This window comes from Carassius carassius, chromosome 1 (assembly GCF_963082965.1).
Source record: "Carassius carassius chromosome 1, fCarCar2.1, whole genome shotgun sequence".
NCBI lineage: Eukaryota > Metazoa > Chordata > Actinopteri > Cypriniformes > Cyprinidae > Carassius > Carassius carassius.
In genome coordinates, this window is record NC_081755.1 from 40876713 (window position 1) to 40902535 (window position 25823).

The window sequence follows — 25823 nt, forward strand, 5'->3', positions numbered from 1 at the left end:
TAACTAGGATCGGATCCAACTAGGCTAGACACATGGCCAATCAATCCTAGGGGCTGATGTGGGCGGAGAGCGCAAGAAGCTATCTCTTAATAAAAACAACGCGCGCATCTATGTTCAGCATTCACACTTGTTGAAAAAGTAAAGAGATAATCACAATGGTGGAGTGGTCGGATTCCGAGCGCAACACTATTGCGAGTGTCTGGGGCAAAATCAACGTCGATAAAATCGGACCCCAGACTCTGGCAAGGTAGTTTAACAGTGTGTAAATGATGATATACACAACAGCTTGTTTAATCAGTGATGCATCTTGAACAGGCTTTGGATTTACGTGTTTTCTTTCTTTCACATGACAGAGTGCTGATTGTATATCCCTGGACACAGAGGTATTTCGGTTCCTTTGGAAACCTTTCCAGCGCGTCTGCAGTTCTGGGCAATCTCAAGGTGGCAAACCATGGGAAAACCGTGTTAAATGCATTAGACAAAGCCGTGAAGAACTTGGATGGCATCAAAGGCACTTACTCTGAGCTCAGCCAGCTGCACTGCAACACACTCAACGTTGATCCAGACAACTTCAGGGTAAATGCCTACTTCTTTATTTTCCAAGTTTGAGCTTATGATAAGGATATCGCAGCACCTCGTTATACAGACTGTTGTTGCCTAACAAATGCACGTTTTCCTGATTCACACAGCTGTTGGCCGACTGTCTCACCATTGTCGTTGCGACTTCATTTGGATCCGAGTTCAACCCCGCTGTTCAGGCCACCTAGCAGAAATTCCTGTCCGTCGTTGTGGCCGCTCTCTCCAGCCGTTACTACTGAAGATCCCTGCCTCAATCATGATTCAATGCAGATTTAAAAAAATATAGCCTATATAAATAAATAATTCAATCAAGGGATGGATTTTGAGTCTTTTCATTTCCAGTATTTTTTCATTTATCTTTTCATTTGTCATCGGGTTCAATATAGGAAAGTTTCTTCCTTTAGTTTCACTTTCAAATTTTACCACTAGAGGGCGCACATCTGCAATCTTACTGAAACCTATACGCCTTTCCTTGAAGACACTGAGCAGTCATGGCCAAAAGTTTTGGCAGTGACATACATTTATGTAAAGTTTGCTGCTTCAGTATGAAAAACAATGACAAGCATGTTATATGTTTTAAAGGCTTTTATTGGAAAAAAAATATATATATATAATGAGTCAATATTTACAGCAGTGACCCTTGTTCTTCATAACCTCTGCAGTTCGCTCTGGTATGCTGGATATTAGCTTGTGAGCCAAATCCTGACTGATGGAGATCCATTCTTGTCTTATTAGTTTTCAGAGTTGATCACAATTTGTGGGCTTCCGCTCGTCCACTCTTGCCTTTTGAGGACTGATCACAGGTTCTCTGTGGGATTGAGATCCGAGGAGTTGCCTGGCCACAGATCCAAAATTTCAATATATTGATCTTTGAGCCAGTTCTTTATCAATCCAGCTTTGTGACATGGTGCTCCATCATGCTGGAATATTATCACCAAACTGCTCACAGATCGTTGGAAGAAGTCGCTCTTGCAGGGCGTTTTGATGCCATTATTTATTCACAGCAGTTTTTTTGGGCAGAATTATGAGAGAGTCCAGTCCCTTGGTTGAAAAACAACCCCACACATGGATGGTCTCAGGATGCTTCACTGTTGGTTCAACAAAAAGAATCGTGGAAGTGTTCACCTTGTCTTCTCCGAATAGTTGATTTTCCAGATGTCCCAAACAGTCGGAAGGGAGCTTCAGAGAAAATAAATTTGGCACCAGTCCTCTGCTGTCCAGTCCTTGTAGTTCCTGCAGTATTTCAATCTGTCCATGACATTTTTCTTGAAGAGAAGAGTCTTCTTTGCTGCCCTTCTTGACACCAGGCTGTTGTCCAAAAAGTCTTGGCCTCACTGTGCATGCAGATGCTCTCACGCCAACCTGCTGCCCTTCCTGAGCAAGCTCTGCACTGCTGGAGACATGATTCCTCCTCAGGAGGAGACGTCCTGGCGCTTGATGGACACTCTGGGAGATAAAAAGATCAAATAAATGTCTTTCTTTCTTTTTCTCTTTTTTTTGTGAAAAGTACATTTTTTTGGCCAAAGAAGCTTTTGGCAGTTGTTTAAGATGCATCTGATCACTCTACGCAATAATCTAGAAACTATGTGATTGAACACCACAACAACATAAGCTGCAAACTTTGCAGAACACAAAATTCATGTCACTGCCAAAACTTCTGGCTACAAATGTACACCACACACATGCGCTGGGTCACGGTGAGAAGCCGGAGTTTCAAGTTGTGTGCGTTCATGCAGAAAAGAAAGTAATTTTGCATTCTCTAGCAGAAACATGCATGTTAATTATGGTGATGTTATTGTGATGATGTTATGTTAAACTTGTAAGCCCATATTTGCACGGTATTATTTTATTTTTTAATCTACGTTGGGAAGCTAACATGCTTGTTTCATGTGCAATAGTGCAGTTGTTATTTTAACATCTTGATCCTTTTAGCCATTTTAAGATAATTTGAGATGCTACACTAATTGTGTATTTGTAAGTGAATTTCAGACCACTGATGATTATTTATCTGTTTATGTTCAGAATGTAAATATTTAACATCTGTAGTAAGTTAATAGGAAGACTGTAATATTGTGGGGGAGTCGTGGCCTAGTGGTTAGCGAGTTTGACTCCTAACCCTAGGGGTTGTGGGTTTGAATCTTGGGCTGGCAATACCATGACTGAGGTGTCCTTGAGCAAGGCACTGAACCCCCCAGCTGCTCCCAGGGTGCTGCAGCATAAATGGCTGTCCACTGCTCCGGGTGTGTGTTCACTGCTCTGTGTGTGTGCAATTTGGATGGGTTAAATGCAGAGCCCGAATTCTTAGTATGGGTCACCATACTTGGCTGAATGTCATGTCACTCACACTTAATATGTAATTTCCCTCTATTTCAGCCCACACATGCACACCCCAAATACTCAATACCTTTTGCCTGTATACCTTTATGTCCTGTATAAACCCAACTCATTCACCAGATTTCAAAGGTCCATCAGAATAATCCAGAGGTTCCACCTCTACATTCAGCATTAGCAGTAGTTACAGACTTGCAGATACTGTATGTGCATTATATAGACATTATTAGCCTACAAGGATGGTTCTGGATCTCAGAGTTCTGGTACATTAGGTAATAGCATATGAAAGATATAAGGAAACTTTTGTGTCCCTCTCCTTTAATTCAGATTTCTTGATACATCTTTATTGTGTTTTATGTCCATATTGTGAGCGTTTTCCTGTTTTTTTTGCATTAAAGAACTGATTCAAATTGAGAAGAGAGCTCTCTTTTACTAGTAAAAGTGCATAAGTGTACACACACAATGTTATGATATTTTAATTATATAAATCGACAAACATGCAGATAAGATAAGATAATTTAAACATGGGATGTCTGAATAGTCAGTGGTTTTACCAAGAATTCTGCATAAATTGGTCAAAATTTGATCTAATCTTCAGTTTAAGTCACAGCAGCATGTGTCGCCTCAGCTCATCGTTCAGCAGGAACAGAGGAGTTATTAGGGTTTGTTAGAACGGACAGTGAGCCAGATGCTGCAGGCTGATCCAGAATCAGTTTCCCCAATAACAGTTTTAGTCCACTGGGTTTTGGATTGAAGTGTATCATTCCTACAATCTTCACACATGAACACAACCTTTTTAGTCATTTTAAAGCCTAAATTAAATCGCCACAAAGTTGAAGGCTAGGCTATAAACAAACTACACCATGGTCACATGACTTCAAATCATCACCAGTTAAAATAAGATTCCAGATCTTTCAGTCTTTATTTAAAAATTCATTTCCCTCTGAAAGTTTCAGTTATAGTTTGCAAGGGCATGATGATAAACGTCCCTGACTACCACATTTAGCCATTTGTTATCACACATTTTTTACAAGACAAACAAAAGCATAAAAAAAAATCAGTTATTTATTTAAAAACACATTATAAAATGATAGTGTCTTCAGGACTAAGGAACTGGAAGTGCTTAAATGCTAACTTGTGTCTGTGTGTTTGGCCCACAAAAATACATTATCCCCGCTGCACTCTTATACAGTATTCATGCATCCTCATTTTCATCCATCTCAAATTGATGTGTGTGTGTGTGTGTTCATTTTTAGCTGCTGTGTGTTCGTGGTGTGTACTTGTTAATGCTACATTGTAAGGACCAAATGTCCCCACAAGGATAGTAAAACATGATATTTTTTTTTTGACATTGTGAAAACCAGCCTGCGGTCCCTAAGAGGGTAAAATATGATTAAAAATAGTAAATTATGTTTATCACGAAAGTGTAACAATGCAAACAGGTTTTCAGTTATGGGTAAGTTTAGGGTTATGGCTAGGTAAGCGGATAGAAAATATTGTTTGCTCAGTATAAAAGTAATAAAAGATTATGGAAAGTCTCCACAATTGACAGAAACGTGTGTGTGTGTGTGTGTACTTGGATGGAAGCACCAATTCCGAGTATGGTTAAATTACCATAGGCTACTTGTCAGATGTCAAGACTTTTACTTTCATTTTATAATAATAATTGTATTTATTTGTTTATTTATTACAAATGCATGTACCAGAGGAAAATCCTTCTCATTTTGTAAGTTTATTTATCTATTTATTTTACCCCTGAATTTAAGTGGCTCATTTAGACTATTTTATAGCTACCATTTCATGTTTCCTAAAATCCACACGTTTAGGCTACATCATCTCACTTGTACAGGGTTGATCAAATCTTAGGAGTGTAAAGTGAGCGGGATAAGACAGTAGGCTACATCATGATTAAAGGGTCAATTAGAAAAGACAATGCAACTAATATAACTAAATTAGGCTATATTTATTTTTACCTTTTTCAACTTATCAGTTAATAAAAATCTAAACATCGGAAGTGCTTCAAGCTGAAAAAAGTTTAAAACGTGTAAAACGAACTTCATTAATTCATTAAATACGATAGGGATATATGCGGAACCTTTGCATCCAGTCATTTGTATTTCTACGGCGCACGTTGTGCAACACCAAACACTGATCTACTGTAATGCTGTATGTTTCAGTTAAGTATAACACTTATTTAGCTTTCATTGATAAACATAACTGTTAGATTAGTTGCATATATTCACATTGCGCCAGGAGGTGACTGATGGATAAAATATTTTGATTTTGTGACTGATATGCGTTCATTTGGTTTTGGCTAGCGAGCAGGTCATGAGCAATTTGTCATGCTGCCATTATCTCAATTTCAGGTCAATTGTTTTATTTTTCCATGTTATTTGAGATGCATTTGAACAAATGCACCAGGTGTTTTATATTCGTTCAGTTAAATTCTCATGCACTGCCAGCCTTTAGTTGTCCACACTTGTCCAAACCTGTAAAGTAAATACTACATTGCACGTTTTTAGCTCCAGCTGCAAACTCGCTTGAGATTATACTTAAGAAAAATAAACTTATAATATTACTTAAGAAAACGCATCAGGATGTACAAGCAGTGGTCTGAAGATATAAATGCAGATGCTGAGCTGATGTGGAAACAGTCTGAATCCAGCCTGCAGCCAAATGGAGAAAAGACAAGTCCCATAAGTGTTATACTAGTGAGCTCTGGCAGTAGAGGAAATAAACTGCTCTTCCGATACCCGTTTCAGAGGGTATCTGAAAACACTTCATCAGCAACATGTAAGTGTTCCTGCTTCCTCTTCTTCTGCATGTAATTCTGCCCTCTGTACTTGAGACTGTAGCTGATATTTACGTCTGTGTATGTGACCATGGACCACAAAACCAGTCATAAGGGTTTATTTTTAAATAAGCATTCCTTGGAAGTATAGTTTGTTAGGATATGACAATATTTGCCTGAGATACAACTAATCTAAATCTAAATATTGAAAAAGTTGCAGTTAAAGTGGTCCAAATGAAGTTTTTAGCAATGCATATTACTAATCAAAATGTAAGTTTTGATATATTTACTGTAGGAAATTTACAAAATATCTCCATGGAACAAGATCTTTACTTAATATCCTAATGATTTTTAGCATAAAACAAAAAATTATAATTTTGACACATATAGTGTATTGTTAATTATTGCTACAAATATATCCTTGCTCAGACACGTTCACACTGCTATAACACACTCATATCATATCACTTTACACTATACATATAAAGAATTGTCCTTTACAAGGTGTGTATTCTCTTTCATCAAAGCAAAACAGCGGAGTCCGTATGTCTTGAATACCTCAGGTGACTCTATAGAGGACCAGGATGGTGATTCAAGGTATTATGCAAAGACCAGAATTAAGGGTTTATAGTTCCTTTATAAGTATGCATGTTGTTGTAAATAATACTAGAGTTGTGTTTTCATTTCATTCTGCATTTTCTGCATGCAGTAATCCCTGGTGGCATGTTAAGAGATCACCTGTGCCACCATTAGCTCTTCATGTCCTTTGTGTCATGTGTTTTTGTGCTGGTTTATTTTAGATTGTTGTCTGGATATTATAGATGGTCATTAGTGAGTACTTAAAGGAATAGCTCAACCACAAATGTAACTGACCCTTAGGCCAGGCTAGATGAGTTTGTTTCTTCATCAGAACATATAGCATTACATCACTCGCTCACTGATGGATCCTCTGCAGTGAATGGGTGCCGTCAGAATGAGAGTCCAAACAGCAGATAGAAACATCACAAAAATCCACAAGATTCCAGTCCCTCGATTAATGTCTTGTGAAGTGAAATGCTGTGTTTGTAATAAGCAAATCCATCATTAAGGTGGTTTAACTTTAAACCGTTGCTTCCCAAACCATTGATTCATAATATTTCTTTCTCCAGTAAAAAACAACAAACAACAACAACCAAAATATTTTGAATCAGGAGATGAATACGCACAAATTGAACAACATTTACAAGCAAAAACAGTGCAAAACAGATGCCTTGATGTATTTGTGAAGTGAAAAACTGCATGTTTGTAATAAACAAGACATTAACTGATGGACTGGAGTCATGTGGATTATTGTGGTTTTTATGAGCTATTTGGACTCTCATTCTGACGGCACCCATTCACTGCAGAGGATCCATTGGTGAGCATTTGTTGCAAAGCACATTTTTCAAAGAAGACACAACCCATCTACATCTTGGATGGTCTTGGGTGAGTGCATATTCAGCAAATCTTCATTTTTGGGTGAACTATACCTTTAAGAAACACAATATTTGATCCAGAAGAGAACTTAGTTAAAAGTAGATGATAATTCAAAGTTAAAAATGCAAAAACAAAAAAAAAAGTTATCACAATTTTTTGAAGAAAAAAAACTTGCTGTGCTGGTTGACCAATCTTAAAATTTGGTTTGTTTTTGTCATCCTTATGTCATGCATCCTGTCGACTTGTCTGCTGCATTTTTCCTTTTTTTTCTTCTTCCTTTCTTTATGGCCCTATTCCCATTTCAGTGAACAAACTCCACTAACTGATGAACAGTTGGTAGAAGGGTAAGATTGAACCACCATTCTGAACCACCTCTCCTTTCTCCAGAGCACCCCACCTTTGTTCACACTTTCTCCCTTATAATTTGTCTGGCATATTATGTATATTTCTAGATCACATATGTATGCATTCAATGGCAAATGTAATCTGGGAAATTGTGAGTAATTGTGTGTTATTTACTATTTATGTAATCTAAGCTCATAGTATCAACTTGGGTCGCAGTAACATATCTGAAAAAAGTTGCAATGTTATAATTTTGTTTTAAAATACATTATCCCATAATAATAAATCATGTGGGTTAATCTTGCAATCTAGAAATGTCATTCAGCCAAAAGTTGTATAGGTGGTGGGTCTGCATTAATGCAATGTTCATGAACTCAGTACACTTAAAGACCTGTTTTCCTTTAATTTTTCTTCCTCACAAAATAATTGCAGCACTGAAAGTGATTAGATGTTTAAATCAGACCAGTTAATTTTGGCATTCTTGGGGTTTAATCCTCTCTAAGAAGCCTTGTCTGAATGGGTGAACTATATACAGGGCTCTGCCAGATTGATTTAGTCACCAAACATTCACACAGTTTAGAGGTAAGTGGTGTATTTAGATCAGGAAAAAAAAGTCCAGATCACCAAATCATTTGTCCAATCATCCTTCCCTTATGAATCCCCTAGAAATATAGCTTCGACTGTGTAATTCTCGGTGCTGAGTAGATCAGAGCTTGAAAGCCAATCAGACCCTCCACTTTAATGCACTGATTTTAGTTGCACTTGTTCTGATCAATGTCCTTTATTCTTCTTTCTACTCCTTTCCTTTTTAAGGTTTTCTGATATTATTCTTGCCACCATCCTGGCCACCAAGTCTGATATGTGCGGCAAGAAGTTTGAACTAAAAATAGACAATGTGCGCTTCGTCGGACATCCAACCTTATTACAGCCTCCACATACAATTCAGGTGAGACGAGCTAAATCTCTATATGAAAGATTTCAGGCCAGTTATTAAAAGACATAAGACATAGGATATCATTCAAAAGTTTGGGGTCTCTAAGATTTTGTAATTTGATAAAAAAATACAGTAAAGTTGTGGAATAATATTACAATTTAAAATGAGTCTTTTGCATTTTATTTTGTTTTAAAATGCCATTTATTCCTGTGTCCCAAAGCTGTATTTTGAAATTAATTATTTCTTCAAAAAAAAAAAAGAGTTAAGAATAAATACAAACGGGTGCATCTCAGTGAATTTGAATGTCATGGAAAAGTTCATTTATTTCAGTAATTCAACTCAAATTTTAAAGTCTTTGGTTCTTTTAATTATTAAATAAGAAAATAATAAATAAAAACATGCTGACCACAAACCTTTGAATGTTATATTGCTGTTATTATATTTCATAGTCTGAGAGTGAAGGACATTATTTTGAACTGTGCGGTTTGGTAACCATTTATTCTTCACATAAACATTTCATGTTTAAGTCATCAGGAGTCATATGTGATGTATGGTAATATTGCCAATGCACCGCTGACTAGCATGAACACAGGCTAAGAGCTCCACCTTCTGTTTGACAGAAAATATGTTAGGAGGAGTCCACTTTGCATTTGTTGAACAGAAATTTGAGCATGATTTAACAGCTTAGGATTTATAATAAATAAAGTCAAGCTACAAGTAAATTCAGTATTGATTCTGATTATTAAAAGATCACTTTGTCTGTTATGTATGCTGCGTCATGAACTGCATCATGATCAGTTACACTAACCTGCACACACAGTGAAGGTATAATCTACACACACATACTTAAAAGGTCACGTTTATTTCTCAAATGTAAAAAATACTTTGTAGTTTCTTAAAAGACTACTGAACTACAGTACTCTTTATGCAACATTCAGTTAACGTACTGTTACGATGCAACGTTAAAAGAAAGCAAAACATTATTTATCATTGCTCATCTCTCCTTGAAATATATGCTTAATAATAAAATGAGCTTAATGTAAATCCGTTTATTAATGATGTTATTTCACCAGGTCTCCAAAACTGACCCCTCGCCCAAAAGAGATCTTCCCACCATGATCCTGTTCAGTGTCGTTTTTGCATTAAGGGTAAGAAAACAATACATTTAAACTCTTGAACACAAATCTATTAATACTTTTCTATGTGAAAAGTTGAGAAATTAGTATACTATAATGAATTCAAGTGAAAAAAATTTTTTAGACAAAAGTATTGATATAAATGTGTGACTGTCATGACATTAGATATAGAAAATATCAAACCAAGTTATTTTAAAGAAAGACTACAAGCACAAATTTTCTACTAAATGTACAAGTTTGTTATGCAGTAAGTTACATAGAATAAAACAACAGTATTTTGTGTTTTTTCGTTAAAATGCATTGCATTTGGTTAGATATTTTACATATGATAAACATAATAATCACACATTTTAAGTTTATTTTAATATTTTTGTTGCCCTCTGTATTTTAAACCGTGATGTGCAAAATATTTCAACTTAAATTCATGATAGGATGATTGCTCATGATTTTTTTATATACTGCAATAAAAAATATGCATTTGAATGTATAAACTGACATCATTGTCGGTTTAAAAGTTTGTCATTTAATATACTATCATGAATTTAAGTTGAAATAGTTATAAATATCACTGTTTGAGATACAGTGGGCAACAAAAATATTAAAATAAACTTAAAATATGATTATCATGACAATAAATATATAACATATCTCACCAAATGCAATGCATTTGAATGAAAAACACAATCACACATATGCAGTATAAAACAACAGTACTTTGTTCTAAATTAAGGTGCAAGATGTACAGTATCTGAAGACTTTCATCATTTGGTTTGATCACGGTTTGACACACATTGCAATAAAATGTATACAATTAGAATATTGACCTCATTGTCTAAGTACTTTGTGGAGGCACTGTATAGTGAATCAGCTGTTTGTGAAGCTGTCTGAGGTCAAGTGTTTAGTTTTGGCTTCTCAGAAAGGGTGTGGGTTGTGATAAGCCTCCAGTGTGCTGTCTATCAGGCAGACTGACAGGGAGGCGGGACTCTGTTCTCTGCACAATCAGACTGCACATGACCAGACCCACCCCTGTGCCACCATGACTCGACACGGCAGAGGCCTGAGGCAAAGCTCCAGCTGCAGAAAACGCAAACTCACACTCCTATCAGTTCTCCAGCATGCCCACTCCCTCTGTCACTGTGCCCACCATTAATCTGCAAATTTACCATCTGTGCACATTTGATTCAAGAGAATATTCAATAAAATATTAGGTTGTACTTTATGCCCCCTCTTAAATATACACATTATGACTAGTAGTAATGCATTATACCCTTTAATAACCCGTTATAATGCATGAAACATAAAGGTTTCTAAGTGTCTGTTTTAATACAGATATTGTTTATCATAGAAGGGGTGTGTATTCAATTCATGAGTAACTGCATTTTTAATTTTGAAATAAATGAATAGAAATAGACAAAAAGTTGCATGACTTCCATGACCCACTCATCAAATACTTAGAGAATATCAATGTTTGACTGTTCAGTAACTTGTGGAATAATGCGTGTAACTCTGAAAGGCACTTTTAACTGAATAGCTTATTGAATTGTTAATTAGGTTAGATTATACTCTTATTTGATTATATAAATGTCAGATTATAATAGTTCTTTGATATGTTTAATAAAGATAAATTTACATAAATATTAAAAAATCATGTAACTGTGGTGCTTTGCACATGCACGATGGCTCCATGTCTGAAAATAAAATTTCAGGCATTGTGAAGTCAAACAAGACAAACAAGTTAGAAGCAAAAAAAACAAATAACTTAATTGTATTTTATTGTCAGAGACAAAGAACTGTGTCCAGGAAAGGGAAATACAAATAGTACATTAAGCAATGAGCTTGAGTTAGAATTTAAAATTGTGTTTATTCACATATTTATATTTATTTATTTATGTATCTCTCTTTAGAAGAGTATGCTGAACTTCATAATGTTTCATATTTTTAAAGAGTCCGTTTTCATTATGATTTCAGGACAGTTTGAAATGTTTTACTTTATGTGCCCCCGAAATATCAAAATTAGTGTACATACAAATTAAAAAGCATGGTCATCATAGAAGAGGTGTATGCATTAATCATTGCATTTTTAATGATGTTTAATGAATTAATAGTTAAGAGCAATAAATGATCAGCTGAACAATAACCATCTTCCATCTGGATTTTCTGCCGTCTACAGGCCAATGCAGACGCCTCGGTCATCAACTGCATGCATAACCTGTCCCGTCGCATCGCCATCGCCCTGCAGCACGAGGAGCGCAGGTGTCAGTACCTCACCAGAGAGGCCAAGCTCATGCTGGCAGTGCAGGACGAGGTCACCACCATGACCGAGAGTGAGACATCTCTAGTGTTTGTCCTGCACTCACAGTTACTGAAGGTGCTGCATCATTTTCACCGCGCTGTTTTCCTGTCATTATAGCGGACAGCACTCCACAGTCGCCGTTTCGCCAAATCCTTCCCAAGTGTAAATTAGCAAGAGACCTAAAAGAGGCTTATGACAGGTGAGTTGGTTTATATTGAACAACATTTACCCAAGCACTCCTGTCATCTAGTAGGTTAGTTAGAGCTCTAAAGGTTTTGAAGGATTGTGTGGTTTACCAAAAAAGTTAATATATTTTGGGATTTTTGTCTAAAACAATAATTAGATGATATTTTGCTGAAGATCTTTTTGTGTTTGTACCTTAGCTGGTTTAGCTTTTCATATTCTTCATATTGTGTGAGGTGGTCAGTTTACTGCAGTGATAAAAATGAACTTTTTCATTAGTCAGTATTCGCCACATAAATGATTTTCAGGGGCATCTTTCATATTAAATTCTTCAATCAATTAATCAATCAATTCTATAAGAATAATAAGACACTGTAGGCTATTACCAAGCAAATCAAATTCACACTTAGACTGCAGTTACAGTTGACTGTAAAAACACTGTTTCAGGATAGTTATTGATGCTTGAACTTAATTTGTTGAGCATGAAACTCATAAACCTAAATATGTTGCAGACAAACAGCTATTTGCTTTTGTTCATGCTCTGCACTAAAAGAACAGCTCTTGTCATTTTTGTCATGATGATATTGTGTATTGTTTTCAGCCTCTGCACAACTGGAGTTGTCCGGCTTCACGTTAATAACTGGCTTGAGGTCAGTTTCTGCCTGCCACACAAAATCCACCATGTGGGAGGGAAACACATCCCACCAGAAGCTCTTGAGCGCAGCCTAAAGGCCATTCGGTGAGTTACAGCTTATGCTCAGTTTATTAATCAAGCTGCAATTCAGCAAATTGCATCCAGTTGTTTTCTGGAAAATGGAAATGGCTAATTTGCTTCTTCCAATGCTCTTCAGTTTGATCACACTGAATTATGGCATGCAATACACCTCATTTTTGGCAAAAATAGTAGTAGGTTATCCATGTATTCTTAGTGCATAGTATGTAGACTATTTACTCCAGCAAGTGAGTATTAAGATATTGTAGCCAGTAAGGTTACATGAAATTCTGAACACAGCCTTAGTCTCTTCTGCATGATCAAGTGCACTTGCTATTAAGACCAGAGTGTACAGTAATTTGAACTGCTGTCACTGTGTTGTGATGCTGTGCCCCCTGCAGGCCGTATCACGCACTGCTGCTGCTGGACAATGAGAAGGCCTTGCTAGCTCAGCTCCCTCTGGACTGCTCTCCTGCTCTAGTGCGGCTCATCAAAACCTGCTCAGCCGTCAAGAACCTGCAGCAGCTGGCCCAGGACACTGACCTGGCGCTCCTGCAGGTCAAAGACTTGAGGCAGCCTTGTCCTCCTCCATGTCTGACGTATTGAAATGTTCCATTGGTTTGACAAAAAGGAGCAGTAGGTTTACTCTTCGTGAAAAACTGATGCTGGGTTAGAGAGTAAAATTAAAAGTTACACTATTAGTCATTGAGTTGTTTTTTGTTGTAATTAATCTTATACTGCCACCTAGTGGACAGACAACACAAAACAATTATGTTGTAATAACATTATGCCTAATGTTTTGGATACAGATCGACTATTTTTAATCTAAAAAATTAATTCATTCAAAAGTTAAAAAGTGATTGCCAACCTTTATTACTCTGAGGCCCTGTATTGTTCACAATATTAATAAGCCTGGAACTCCTGTTTGTGAACAAATTAATGATTTGAATTTACTCTTCGCTATTCGTGGTTTACTGGATTACAATTAATACTATGAATTTTTTTAAGAACAATTTCTACCTGATAAAATATTTTAGAGCCTGGCATAACCCAAAAAGTATAAAATCATTATAAAAATGCACATGCAGTTTAAAAAAATTATAATAGTGATGTTTTTAAGAATGCGGGAATCTTGGTTCTTCAAAGAAAAATAAAATAATTGTTGAGAGGTTGAATTAAAATAAAAAATATATATATTTTTTAGTTGTTTTCACTTGTTTTAAATCTTGTTTTGTCTCAAGTCCCCCTGGAGGTTTGCTCAGTTGTTGAATATTACTGATCTAAAATGTTACATTGCTTCCCACAGGTCTTCCAGATAGCTGCTCATTTGGTATACTGGGGTAAAGCTATCATTATCTATCCTCTCTGTGAGAACAACGTGTATATGCTGTCTCCCCACGCAAACATCTGCATGTAAGTATATTCTTAAAAAAATAAAAATAAACCTGTAAATTAGCATGTATTGTTGGTTGTACAGACTGTAAAATATTCTCAGTTTTTAACAAAAAAAGCTGTACTTCCTTCAAAAATCTCAATGCAAACATAATTCATTGTTTTGTGTCTCTATCCCCCAGCTACTCTCCTCTGGCTGAGCAGTTTGCCCTCCAATTTCCCGGTCATGACCTGCCCTCGATGTTAGCAAAGTTCTCACTTCCTGTGTCTCTGTCTGAGTTCAGGAATCCACTGGATGCCCCTGTGCATGAGGTAAGAGTCTAAGGTCATCTTTTCACTATCACAAACATCAGAGAGGAAGTCATTCATTTCCAATGGAAATAAGTACAGGGGCATTGTTGGAATGAAGTTGCGCATAGGAGCATGAAGAAATTAAGATCCAATATGAGCGTTTATTTTTGTGGCTAAACCATATGTGACCCTGTACCACAAACCAGTCATAAGGGTAATTTTTTCTGAATTTGAGATTTATACATCATCAGGAAGCTGAATAAATCAAATGTTAGTATATGATAATATTTGTCCGAGATGCAAATATTTGAAAATCTGGAATCTGAGGGTGCGAAGAAATCTAAATATTTGAGAAAATCGCCTTTAAAGTTGTCCAAATGAAGTCCTTAGCAATGCATATTACTAATCAAAAATGAAGTTTTGATATATTTACATTAGGTAATTTATAAAATATCTTCTATGAACATGATCTTTACTTAATGTCCTAATGATTTTTGGCTATAATTTTGACCCATATAATGTATTTTTGGCTATTGCTACAAATATACCCCAGTGATTTAAAACTGGTTTTGTGCTCCGGGGTCACACATGTGACCAGATGCAATGCATTCTAATCAAAAGTATGAGACAAGTAAATAAGTACACTTAAACATAATATTTTACACTTTACATTTCTGTAAAAAAATTATTAATAATTATGTGTGAGAAAATTATATAAATAAAAACGTTATAAAAGTATATAATTATATAAATTATATAAGTATATAATGTAAATTGAAAAATATAAATCATTATTTATAAATGAATAATTATTCAAATATATATTATATAATAATTAAATAATACAATTAATTTTACAATTATTTGCATTAAATAGACTTTTTTTCCCTTCATATATATATATATATATATATATATATATATATATATAGGCGATCATTTGTTTTGTGTGGATACATTCATACCATGGTGAAATACCTGTCCCTAGGCAGCGAAATGCAACAATATGTGAATGTTAAAAGATAGACTTTAGAGTACTCTTTGAGATGTTAGCAAATATTTACTGAAAAGTAAGACATTTTTTCATTTCGATGTGATTTCATCTCAGTAAGGGTCAGTGTTTGTGTGAAGAGCATTGTCAGTTAACCCCAGTTGTCGATGCTGTAACTATCTGAGCAGGCCCAGCTCATTCAGATGGTGGTCTGGATGCTGCAGCACCGGCTGCTGTTTCAGCTCCACACGTATGTTTGTATGCTGGTCCCACCCATTGAGGAGGAGCCTGGTCTTCGGGAGGAGGAGCCACCCCTAGTCACACGTGTTACAGGCCGGAGTCTGAGCACACCCAGCGCCCTCAGTTTCGGCTCTCCCAGTATGTGATCCAGTCAGCTCCAACTTAGCACTTAAAAGATACTCTTATGATCAAATAAAGTCTCAGTAGTTTCTCTGATTTTCCCTCTGCAGCAAGTAGCGATGACATGACCCTCACGAGTCCCAGTATGGATAACTCCAGTGCTGAGCTCCAGACGGGAGGAGACTCTCCTCTCAATAAAAGAATGACAGAAACGCTCCTGGCCAGCCTGACTGAACATGAGCGGCAGACCATCCTCCGTGTCCCAGCAGCGCAGAACCCAGAGGACCTGCGCTTGTTCGCCAGGTGACAGAGTGTCTTTTAGAGCTTGTTTTTACAATCTTAAAGGGTTAGTTCACCCAGATAGCAAAATTATGTAATTAATAACTCACCCTCATGTCGTTCCAAACCCGTGAGACCTCCGTTCATCTTCAGGAACACAGTTTAAGATATTTTAGATTTAGTCCGAGAGCTCTCAGTCCCTCCATTGAAGCTGTGTGTATGGTCTACTGTCCATGTCCAGAAAGGTAAGAAAAACATCATCAAAGTAGTCCATGTGACATCAGAGGGTCAGTTAGAATTTTTTGAAGCATCAAAAATACATTTTGGTCCAAAAATAGCAAAAACGACGACTTTATTCAGCATTGTCTTCTCTTCCGTGTCTGTTGTGTGAGAGAGTTCAAAACAAAGCAGTTTGTGATATCCGGTTCGCGAACGAATCATTCAGTTCACCAAATCAAACTGAATCGTTTTAAACGGTTCGCATCTCTAATAGGGTTGTGCCGATAGACGATAGTATCGTGTATTGACGATCGTCAGAGATGTCGACATAAGCAGAATTCTCTGTCGATAATTAAGACGATATTAGGCTCATTTTCCTATTAATGTATTAGATTATAATAATAATAACTATTATTTTTATTTTTATTAGGCTGCTTATTATAATTCGGCTTTTAAACTGCCCAGCTATTTCACTTAATTTCACTGCCCGCATTTCACACACACACCTCGCACGCGCAGGAGGATTAGAGCATGTAGTCGAAGTTGTAACACTTTGACTCGGATAATTCGTTAAATCCATGAAATGAAAGAGATAGAAAACGACGAGTTGGTGTCCCACACATTTAATGGCTTGTATACGGCAACGCGCTCTTCTCATACATGAGATTAACTCTTTCTTGGTGTCACAAATAAAGTAAAGACAAAATAATTAACAAGGCAGCAGAGCGAATTTATCATCCATAGTGCATGGTTCTTACGTAGTCCTTTTCTTAAAGACTGATCACTTAACTTATAAAACACACTATGTGGTGATGACGTAGAAGGACTATGTGAGAACCACTATGGATAATAAGTTCAATCTGCCGCCTTGTTATTATTTTCATGCACACCGCACTATAATGTGATGCATGCAAAATACATAGTTTTGGCCGTTACAAAGTCTCCATCCACAAACAGACGTACATCGTCTGCAGATATAAGGTATTTCATTGCACTTTAACAAGTAATCTAAACGGCCTATATACTGTATGTGCAATATATTAAACGAGCCCTCACTAACTGAGTTTAATGCCACAGTTATGTTAGAATGCATCTCATTCTTGTTTCTGTGACGGTGCGTCAGACTCGTCATGAGGCGCGCGGTCCGGAGCGCTGTATGACTGATGCATCAGTTCAATTCAACTTTACTACAAATATATCAACTTACCTGTTTTAAATACTTTATATTTAAATGTTCGTTTATGCCCAATATTAGTGTTTAACTGTTGGACTTTAAATGAAATCTGCTATTGATTTTCACCGTTGACTGATTTTGCAGAACATTTAGACTGCTAACTTCCCAGCGCAGAAGCGGACGTGTGATATGACAGTTGCGTCCGACTATGTATGAACTAGCTGTTTTAAATACAGTATTTTTATATTTAACGTTAGTTAAATCAGTCAGTATGTTTGAAAGTAATTTTTTTTTTTGATTATTGGTGACTCCATAGGCTCTCTCTCGCGCACCTGCGTGGTTTAAAACACCAAATAGTTATGCTATGACAAGAACAAAGAGTCTCTCTCTTGCTCCACCCATGCTCGATAATATTGTGTATCGTCGATCTCACGGGCTGACGATATGACTACCATATAGACATTAATCCACAAATGACTTAAGATGTTAACTTTTTTAATGTGGCTGACACTCCCTCTGAGTTCAAACAAACCAATATCCCGGAGTAATTCATGTACTCAAACAGTACACTGACTGAACTGCTGTGAAGAGAGAAATGAAGATGAACACCTTAAACTGTGTTCCAAACATAAACGGAGGTCCTACGGGTTTGAAACAACATGAGGGTAAGTTATTAATTACATAATTTTGCTATCTGGGTGAACTAACCCTTTAAACTTAGTTTTGTACAGAACAGTGAGTAGGTTTACATGCACTAATTTTCATAAATCGTAATGAATTCAGTCCAGCTTTCAGCAGATATTTAGTAAATATTCAGTCTCATCCACTGACCAGTTTTTAAAGGGATAGTTCACCCAAAAATCAAAATCCTGTTATTAATTACTCACCCTCATTTCGTTCCAAACCCCCAAGATCTTCGTTCATCTTCAGAGCCCAAATTACGATATTTCTGATGAAATCCGAGAGCTTTCTGACTCTGCATAGACAACAATGCAACTGAAACGAACATTCAAGACCCAGAAATATATAATTTTATGATGCTATAAAAAAAAAAGAAAAATAACTTTATTCATACAGGGTCAGAAAGCTCTCGGATTTCATCAAAAATCCAAAAGATTTGTGGGCGAGTAATTAATGACAGAATTTTCATATTTTGGGTGAACTATCACTTTAAGACAGGAGGCATACAGACAGAATAAACATAAATGAAAAAGACATGCCTAGATTAACATAGGCACGTTCATAAGACATAAAATGTATCAAAATATGCATGTAACAGCCCTGTGCATGCTCACAAAATATTTTAGCATTTTTGAAAGTGTTTACATGCTTAATTTCTTTTTCAATAATCCTAATAATTAAAATTTAATTCGGATTGAACTCAGTCAGATCGATCGGGCTTTTTAGTCTGATTATAAACCGATTATTTGGGTGTGTGTAAATTAGCATCTTGTTGTCTTTCTTTAGGCTGCTGCATTATTTCAGAGGCCATCATCACTTGGAAGAGATCATGTACAATGAGAACATGCGTCGCTCGCAGCTGAAAACTTTATACGATAAGTTTCGCAGTGTCTTAGTGATAACCAACCACGAGGACCCCATCATCTCTCTGTTCCAGTGTCCACCAGACTAAACTTCAACTTACTGTGAGTCTGACGATGCTGTGACGTGATTGCTCATCAACAGTGGCTTTAAGCGAAATGCTGAGTTTAACTAGTGGATTACGAAGTGAGACTCACATAATCTATTGTGTATATAACTGTACTGACCAAAGATTTTTATGTTGTCATGATTTTACCTCATATGCAGTTTATTTTAATAAACAGTTCAGGGGTTGTGATGCGTGATTCATCCTTGGGCAGGCAAAAAACGGATCGCTTAAGCAAGCATCTCCTATTTGGAGATCACTTCCTGATGTCATAAATCATCTCTTCAAGCAAACAAGACCCAAAACACATGCCATGATGGTAATTCCAGACCATAAGACCGCATGCCATTGAGACTGAGTGTGGAAAAACAGAAAGAGAAAAGGGGGTTGTAATTACCTTGAAGTGCAAATGGTTTTCCAAACATCTGTAAAATCAATACAGCACCAGGCATTACAAGAATATGCAATAAAGAAACATGCTGTTACGAGACTCAAACTCAACAGATTAGTTGACTCAAAAATGACAATTCTCATTATTTACCCACTCTTATGCCCTGTGTGACTTTCTTCCAGTAACTGTGCTGATCTTTTTGTTTTCAATACAGTGAAAATGATTAGTCACCAGGGGTCTTCAAGCTCCAAAATGGAACAAAACAAGCACAGTAGCAGATTTGTGTTTTATATTCTTCTCAGTTGGAAAGCTTTGTGAGGAAAAATGAGAGGATTATCGCTGAATAATGACTTAAACTTCCCTTTTTTTTTGGATGAGTTAGAAGACTTCCAGAGAATATAGAGAACAAGCCATGATACTTGTAGAGTGCTCTTCACCATTTTTTTTAACCTTGCCAGTCCCTAGTCAGCATTAACTCGAATTAAATGGATAAGAGCAGCTTTGACATTCTGCTAAACATCTCCTTTGGTGTTCAGCAGGGTACCAAAAAAATACCACACAGATTTAGAGCGACATGATAGTGAGTAAATGATTCATTTTAGAGCAAACGATCCTTTAAAAGAGTGATTTTGTGACTAAACAACATTTCATCAGACTGTCCTTTCCATCTCAGTGTTATGAAGATCAGTGGAGGACTGCATCTGGCGCTCTGCGTCTCTGTTCAGCACGCTCACACACGGGTGTCCTCTCAAGTAGAAGCGAAGCGGTTTGGTTGCCCATTCTCTGTGAGACTCGACTCCTATCCGGGGCGCTGACACCACCTCTCCCGCGCAAACAGCCTCTCGTTCTGGGTCCCTCTCAAGCCACACCTCTGTGTCAGTGGCCAGATCCCTGCGGTCGAAGCAGCGCTGTATATCTAGTGCTTGACACAGCTTTGACGGCCCATTGCAAAGCTCTTTCTCCTTAAGGATTTTGGCTCCCGCCTTGCGTTTGGCTGCTCGCAGGCCCCTCATGACGTCCTGACCGCTAAGAGGCTCCAGCGAGCGCACAAGCACCGCCGCCCCCTCCCCTGCACACACACAGAGTAGAGTAGTTAGTGCGGCTCCATGCCGTCTCCTTCCTGTTGGCTTGTGTCTGTGTGCGTTCACTCCAACCTTTCCCTAGGTTTATGTAATGTGCCAAATTGACCTATAATGAGAAACAGTTGGAGAGAAGCAAAGCGGCAGCAAAACAAACACTTGTTTCTTGCATAACTAGCGGTGAGGGATCTGTGGTTACAGCCTTCCGGCTCCATCTCCTGTGAAGCGATACTCCTAATATGTGCGTGTGGTCAATTACAGCGGTTTTTGGAGCCTCACCTTGGCTGGAGACGTTCATGCAGAGGTAGATGCCATAGATGGGATAGACGTAGATGGTCCCAGGCTTCATGAACATGGCAGTGTTTCTCTCCGTGCGTTTCCCTCCTGCTGAGTGGGATGCTTTGTCTTCCCCCCCCAAATATGCTTCGGTTTCCACAACCCTTCCTCTGAGCTCAGTGCCATCAGTTAGCTTCCTCACCAACACCTAATTCACACAGAAACCAGATGTCACTCTCTTTCCAAAACTTCCCACACCCTGAGGCTGTACAGGCATCTTACTGTACATCCAGCAGGTGGCGCAGATCTGTCTAAATTATATTGACTGAGACTCATTAGAAAACAAATGTTAGTAGCTAGTGGTGCTTGCTAATGAGATCTCAAATCCTGTGGTGAAGCAGTAAAGATGTGCTACTTTTTTTCTAGGTAATTGGATTTCCGATGATAATCAGTTGATAAATCAGCCAAAAAATTGCATACACTAATGTTCTAATGTTTGGGGTCGGTAAGATTTATTTGATCATAAAAACAGTAAAATTAATATATATTATTGCAATTAAAAATAATTATATTTCGCTAAATTTGAAAAAAAAAATTATTCCTGTGAAGCAAAGCTGAATTTTCAGCATCATTACTCCAGTCTACAGTGTCAAATGATCCTTCAGAAATCATTTTAATATACTGGTTTGCTGCTCAAAAATTATTTCTTCTTATTAATGTTGAAAACATTTGTGCCGTTAAGTATTTTTGTGAAAAACCGGATACATTTTTCAGGAATCTTTGATGAATAGAAAGTTTAAAAGAAGAGCATTTATTTCTAATAGAAATATTTTGTGACATTATAAATGTTTTTACTGTCACCATTCATTCATTTCCAAAAGAACTCTTACTGACACTGTACTTTTGCATCTTTGCATCAACTTTTATTATAATTTAAAAATATATATATTTTTAATGAAACCCCTTCCTTGTTTACTTTCAATAATAATAGCAAAACTTCCACTAAAACAATTTTACGTAGTAAACCAACTTGCAGAAACATGGAGAGAGAAAAAAACATGAGGATATAGCATCATGTGACGGTTCAGGACAGCATGCAAATGGGTCCCATCCTGGCTGAAGTCTTTGTTTATTCAAAGTGGGTTCATCTGGTCCACTTATCCATTAAACGGCTGCTTAAAAGGCGCTAGAAGATGCTACAGCCAATCGTGCACGGAGCTTGAGTGAACACAAGGCCGCTTCGAACCATGTTTGTGTAATGAGCTCAGCAGAGTGTGAAAGCCACAAGTGTCACCTTCTCCAGGCTGCTGCAGAGTGCTTGGTCACACCAAACAACCCATTATGAGTCAGACCGGATGCCCTTCAAACATGATAATGACTTTTCATGCTCCTCATTAAACCCTTTCTATTTACACACTGGTAAACTGAAAACAAACGAGGGCATATTTTGTGCTGGTTAACTGACCCTGAAACGGAAATGCACTGTCATGTAACAGTGTGACTACACTCATTTTCTGGCAACACCTTGTTCTGAACTCGTCACAGGGGCTTTTGCATCACATAGTTCCAGGAACTTGGTTCTAAAACTAGTCAGAAGGGTGGTTCCTAGTCAACCAATTTCTCCCTCGGGCCGTTTTCCTGGTTGCATTCGAGGCATTTACAAACATCAACAACCGGTAAATGGAGAGCGTCATGGTGGGAGCTGTTTTAGTTGTGTGTTTTGGGTTTCGTGATAATGGAGATGGAATATAAATGCACAATTTACGCAACTGAAAGAGCAAAAAATTGGGCTAAGAGACTAAATCACCTGACAACTTGCATTTTTACATATCGAGGCTGAGAAAAGAACACAACAAACAGTAAATTCTGTTCTGGCTGTTTTTCCATGATAATGGATTAAGTATTTTTCATGGCTTTTTAAGAATGCCGGGTAGCTGGTGTTTCGAAGACGTCGGCCAATCGGTGTGCACTTACATCACTGGTAGTACCTAAAGAACTCTTTGGACCCTGCTCTGAGGTAGGAGCTCATTATTTCCCCCAAACAGAGGTCCTAGAACTAAAACCATTCCTAGTTCCTGTGATGAGAACACACCAAAAAAGGGTACTTATGCCCAGGGCAGGACTTGGGGGGGGGGGGGGGGGGGGATGGGGGGGGGTCGGGTTCTTGGGCTTGAGGTTATGTTTGGGCCCTATACCTACACTACAAATACCCTCAAATAGAGTTCATTATGGAGTAACACAAAATTCAAAACATATGCTCTGAGGTTAATAAATAGTACAATTAATATGCAACATGTCTAGGCTATAGACAAAGTTTAAATGTAATATTAAATATTCATTATAATATAATAAACAGGATGTGTTCTCTCAGTTGAGAGATCAAACCCTGAAATAACTCTGAGCACAAAAAAAAGGGGTTGTTGGCTTATTAGTATTATAAAAGTTATATCTGTGTCCTCTCATGTCATGTTCTTATTTAATTAATAAATTAAATCGAATAAGAAGACATGCTGGCTATTAACAATCGAATGAAATCACTATCAACAGAATTCGCAGATGGATTGTGCACAAATGTTAAGATTAAATATAACATTTTAATGTAGAAATATTAAATGATTGCAATAAGGAAATAAGCTACTGGCAGCAAGTGACTGTCTTAATGAGTGAGTTGAATCAAACGATTTGTTATAATATTTAACTCTGCAAACGACTACTTATAGCCTGGTTGAATCATTTGCTGGTCTGTGTAACGCTGAGGAACAAAACAGTTGTTCAGAGACGCAGCGGTTCTGCTGTTTGTTCTGTTTTTTTTGACAGAGCAAAACATAATTTTGTGTCTGAAGTTACGCTAAGTTGTTGTTTATTGTACATTTGCAATCATAAAGATATTTGAGAGAAAAAACAGGACTCTTGATTCTGTAATAGGTTAAGTCCTATATCATAGGCAGAGCTATGTTATAAAAGCAATTCCGAATTTCGAGTATTGGTCACCATACTTGGCTGTATGTCAAGTCACTAAATTGCCCTTTTTTATTTAAATTCATTTTGATGCCATTTCTTCCCCATTATGTGTAATGGCAGTAAGACGAGAGAGAGTGCTCAAAACTCATCAGATGATCCCATAATTTAGTGTAACATTAATATAGTACTATAGAATCATCCTCTGTAAAGAAATGAGGTGTACATTTGAGAATTTATTATCTAAATGTGCACTCTTTGGGGCTAAAGACTTAATGGAGCTGTTTAAAGTAGCAATGTGATAACAAACCAATCGGTGCAGACGCGATTCAATACATGTGTCCTTCTATGTGAAATAATCATAAATACCAGTTTATGCTGTTTGGTTGTGGCATCGAAGGTCGTAGTTGTAAGCTGTAGCCCCGGCTGGCTCATTTAGTTCTCGCGTGCAAAGTGGAAATGCGGCTAATAATTTCTGAATTCTGACTGAATATAACGAACAAATTACACACATAAACATGCAAAGGCAGGGCCCATGGGCTAAAAGTGACACCAAGGGGTCCTGACCAAGTGACAAATTGAGAGTGAGAACATATTTGGGTATTTTAGTACAGCCTTAATGTTTTCAACAAGCCTTCTTTCCATCTTAAACCTCATTAAAATGCAAATTATGCCTCTCTGTGTCCTATTCTGTGCTCTGGATTCAAAGACTTCCTGCGTTTAACTCCGCCATTCAAGCGGTTCCATGGGGTTAAGATGTATTTCACGTGTTCACACTGCTGAATAAATCAGTGTAGCACGGCTGATATGCTGCCTGCATTCAAAATAGGGAGCTTAGACTCCAAAGTGACTGACAACTTTATATCTAAAAGCAACACATTTTGTAAACATTACTATACAAGCTACAACAATTTTGTGGCATTAAAGAAGATTTTTTTTCCATGAAGTCAGTACTGGGCTTCTGAACACTGACTTAATTGCCAAGCAGTGAGTATGTGCTTGGGAGTGTTACTCATTTCTGGGTGTTACTTCATGATTTCAACACAGTTCCTGTAAATAATATTTTACAGGCTTTGGGCATTTTTGACAGCAGACAGTTTTGACTGGCTTTGGATTACACTCTTAACCCTTTCCTTCGAAGACAACCTTAATAGAAAATGATGCCAGTTTTAACCATTTGTTAAACAAATCATGCAGGAATTTTTGCCAAGAAAGGTGCAATTTGTGTCTAAACTGCATCCCCAAGTCACAAATACTCATTTTTAAGGATTTGACTCTGTTTAATGCATAATTCAAATGTGTTTTTTTTTTTTTCATTTTAATATTTAATTATTTAAATATATACTTTACATATGACGTTCGTTTATTTTTATGTCAGTTTTAGTAACTTTAGTTAACAGTGGCGGATGCCTGATTCTTGTCTGAACATCTGATTTCTGACTTCAGCAGAAATCTTTTCATATGAAATCAGAGTGATCTTACCTTGCCGAGAAAGGCCTTTGCCAGATCTTGGCAGGGCTGATTGAAGAAGCTGTAACTCAGTCTGACAGACTCTCTCACTGAGAAGTAAGGGCTGAGATGCTGAAGCACAGGTATCTTGTCAGATTGACACTGACTGGGTCTCTTGAGAGGGTCACCGTCAGTCTGATCGCTGGCACACTCGGATTGAGGTAACGTTAACAATGATTTCTTCCTTTTCCGTGTTGTCATTATGAATATTACGGCTTTTTTATGGACTTTCTGTGTATCAGCACAGTGCAAGATGTTTCAAATGGCTGGTTAAGTTAAATAAAGTAAGCTTAAAAAGCATGCAATTCGATTACGGTCATATGCATGGTGGATATTTAGCAAGATGCTAACGTTACATGTTTCTGTAAGTGCTGATTAGTCGCCTGCAGTCTTGAGGAAATAAAAACACTTAAAAGCTTGTGCTGTGTGTCTTGTATTTAGTTAATGTGTATTGAACACGGAGTAGCAGGAGCTGATTCACACTTTAGCTTCAGTTTCAG

At 37.3% G+C, this 25823-nt stretch overlaps 3 protein-coding genes across 6 annotated transcripts; 2 read left to right on the forward strand and 1 right to left on the reverse strand.

Moving 5' to 3' along the window:
- Positions 1 to 93: 93 nt before the first annotated feature.
- hbba2 (hemoglobin, beta adult 2) lies at positions 94 to 842 on the forward strand. Its single transcript, XM_059559304.1, has 3 exons — positions 94 to 247; positions 354 to 576; positions 690 to 842. The coding sequence occupies exons 1-3, from the start codon at positions 156 to 158 to the stop codon at positions 765 to 767; spliced, it is 393 nt and encodes a 130-aa protein (XP_059415287.1). The 5' UTR covers positions 94 to 155; the 3' UTR covers positions 768 to 842.
- A 4170-nt stretch (positions 843 to 5012) lies between these two features.
- Positions 5013 to 19298, forward strand: LOC132150661 (GATOR complex protein NPRL3-like). Of its 4 annotated transcripts, XM_059559269.1 has the most exons (15): positions 5013 to 5086; positions 5495 to 5703; positions 6229 to 6298; positions 7462 to 7500; positions 8312 to 8444; positions 9506 to 9580; positions 11739 to 11892; positions 11979 to 12060; positions 12646 to 12783; positions 13158 to 13314; positions 14063 to 14169; positions 14331 to 14460; positions 15619 to 15808; positions 15901 to 16093; positions 18930 to 19298. In XM_059559269.1, the coding sequence occupies exons 1-15, from the start codon at positions 5079 to 5081 to the stop codon at positions 19093 to 19095; spliced, it is 1851 nt and encodes a 616-aa protein (XP_059415252.1). In that variant the 5' UTR covers positions 5013 to 5078; the 3' UTR covers positions 19096 to 19298. The 4 variants fall into 4 exon arrangements, with proteins under 4 accessions (XP_059415252.1, XP_059415255.1, XP_059415254.1 ...); XM_059559272.1 differs by lacking the exon at positions 7462 to 7500; XM_059559271.1 differs by having other exon boundaries at positions 5033 to 5703.
- Positions 19299 to 19712: 414 nt separating this feature from the next.
- mpg (N-methylpurine DNA glycosylase) lies at positions 19713 to 25568 on the reverse strand. Its single transcript, XM_059559292.1, has 3 exons — positions 25297 to 25568; positions 20860 to 21064; positions 19713 to 20570 (listed from the first exon to the last, which is right to left on the reverse strand). Exons 1-3 carry the CDS (start codon positions 25522 to 25524, stop codon positions 20152 to 20154), a joined length of 852 nt encoding a protein of 283 aa, XP_059415275.1. The 5' UTR covers positions 25525 to 25568; the 3' UTR covers positions 19713 to 20151.
- Positions 25569 to 25823: the final 255 nt, after the last annotated feature.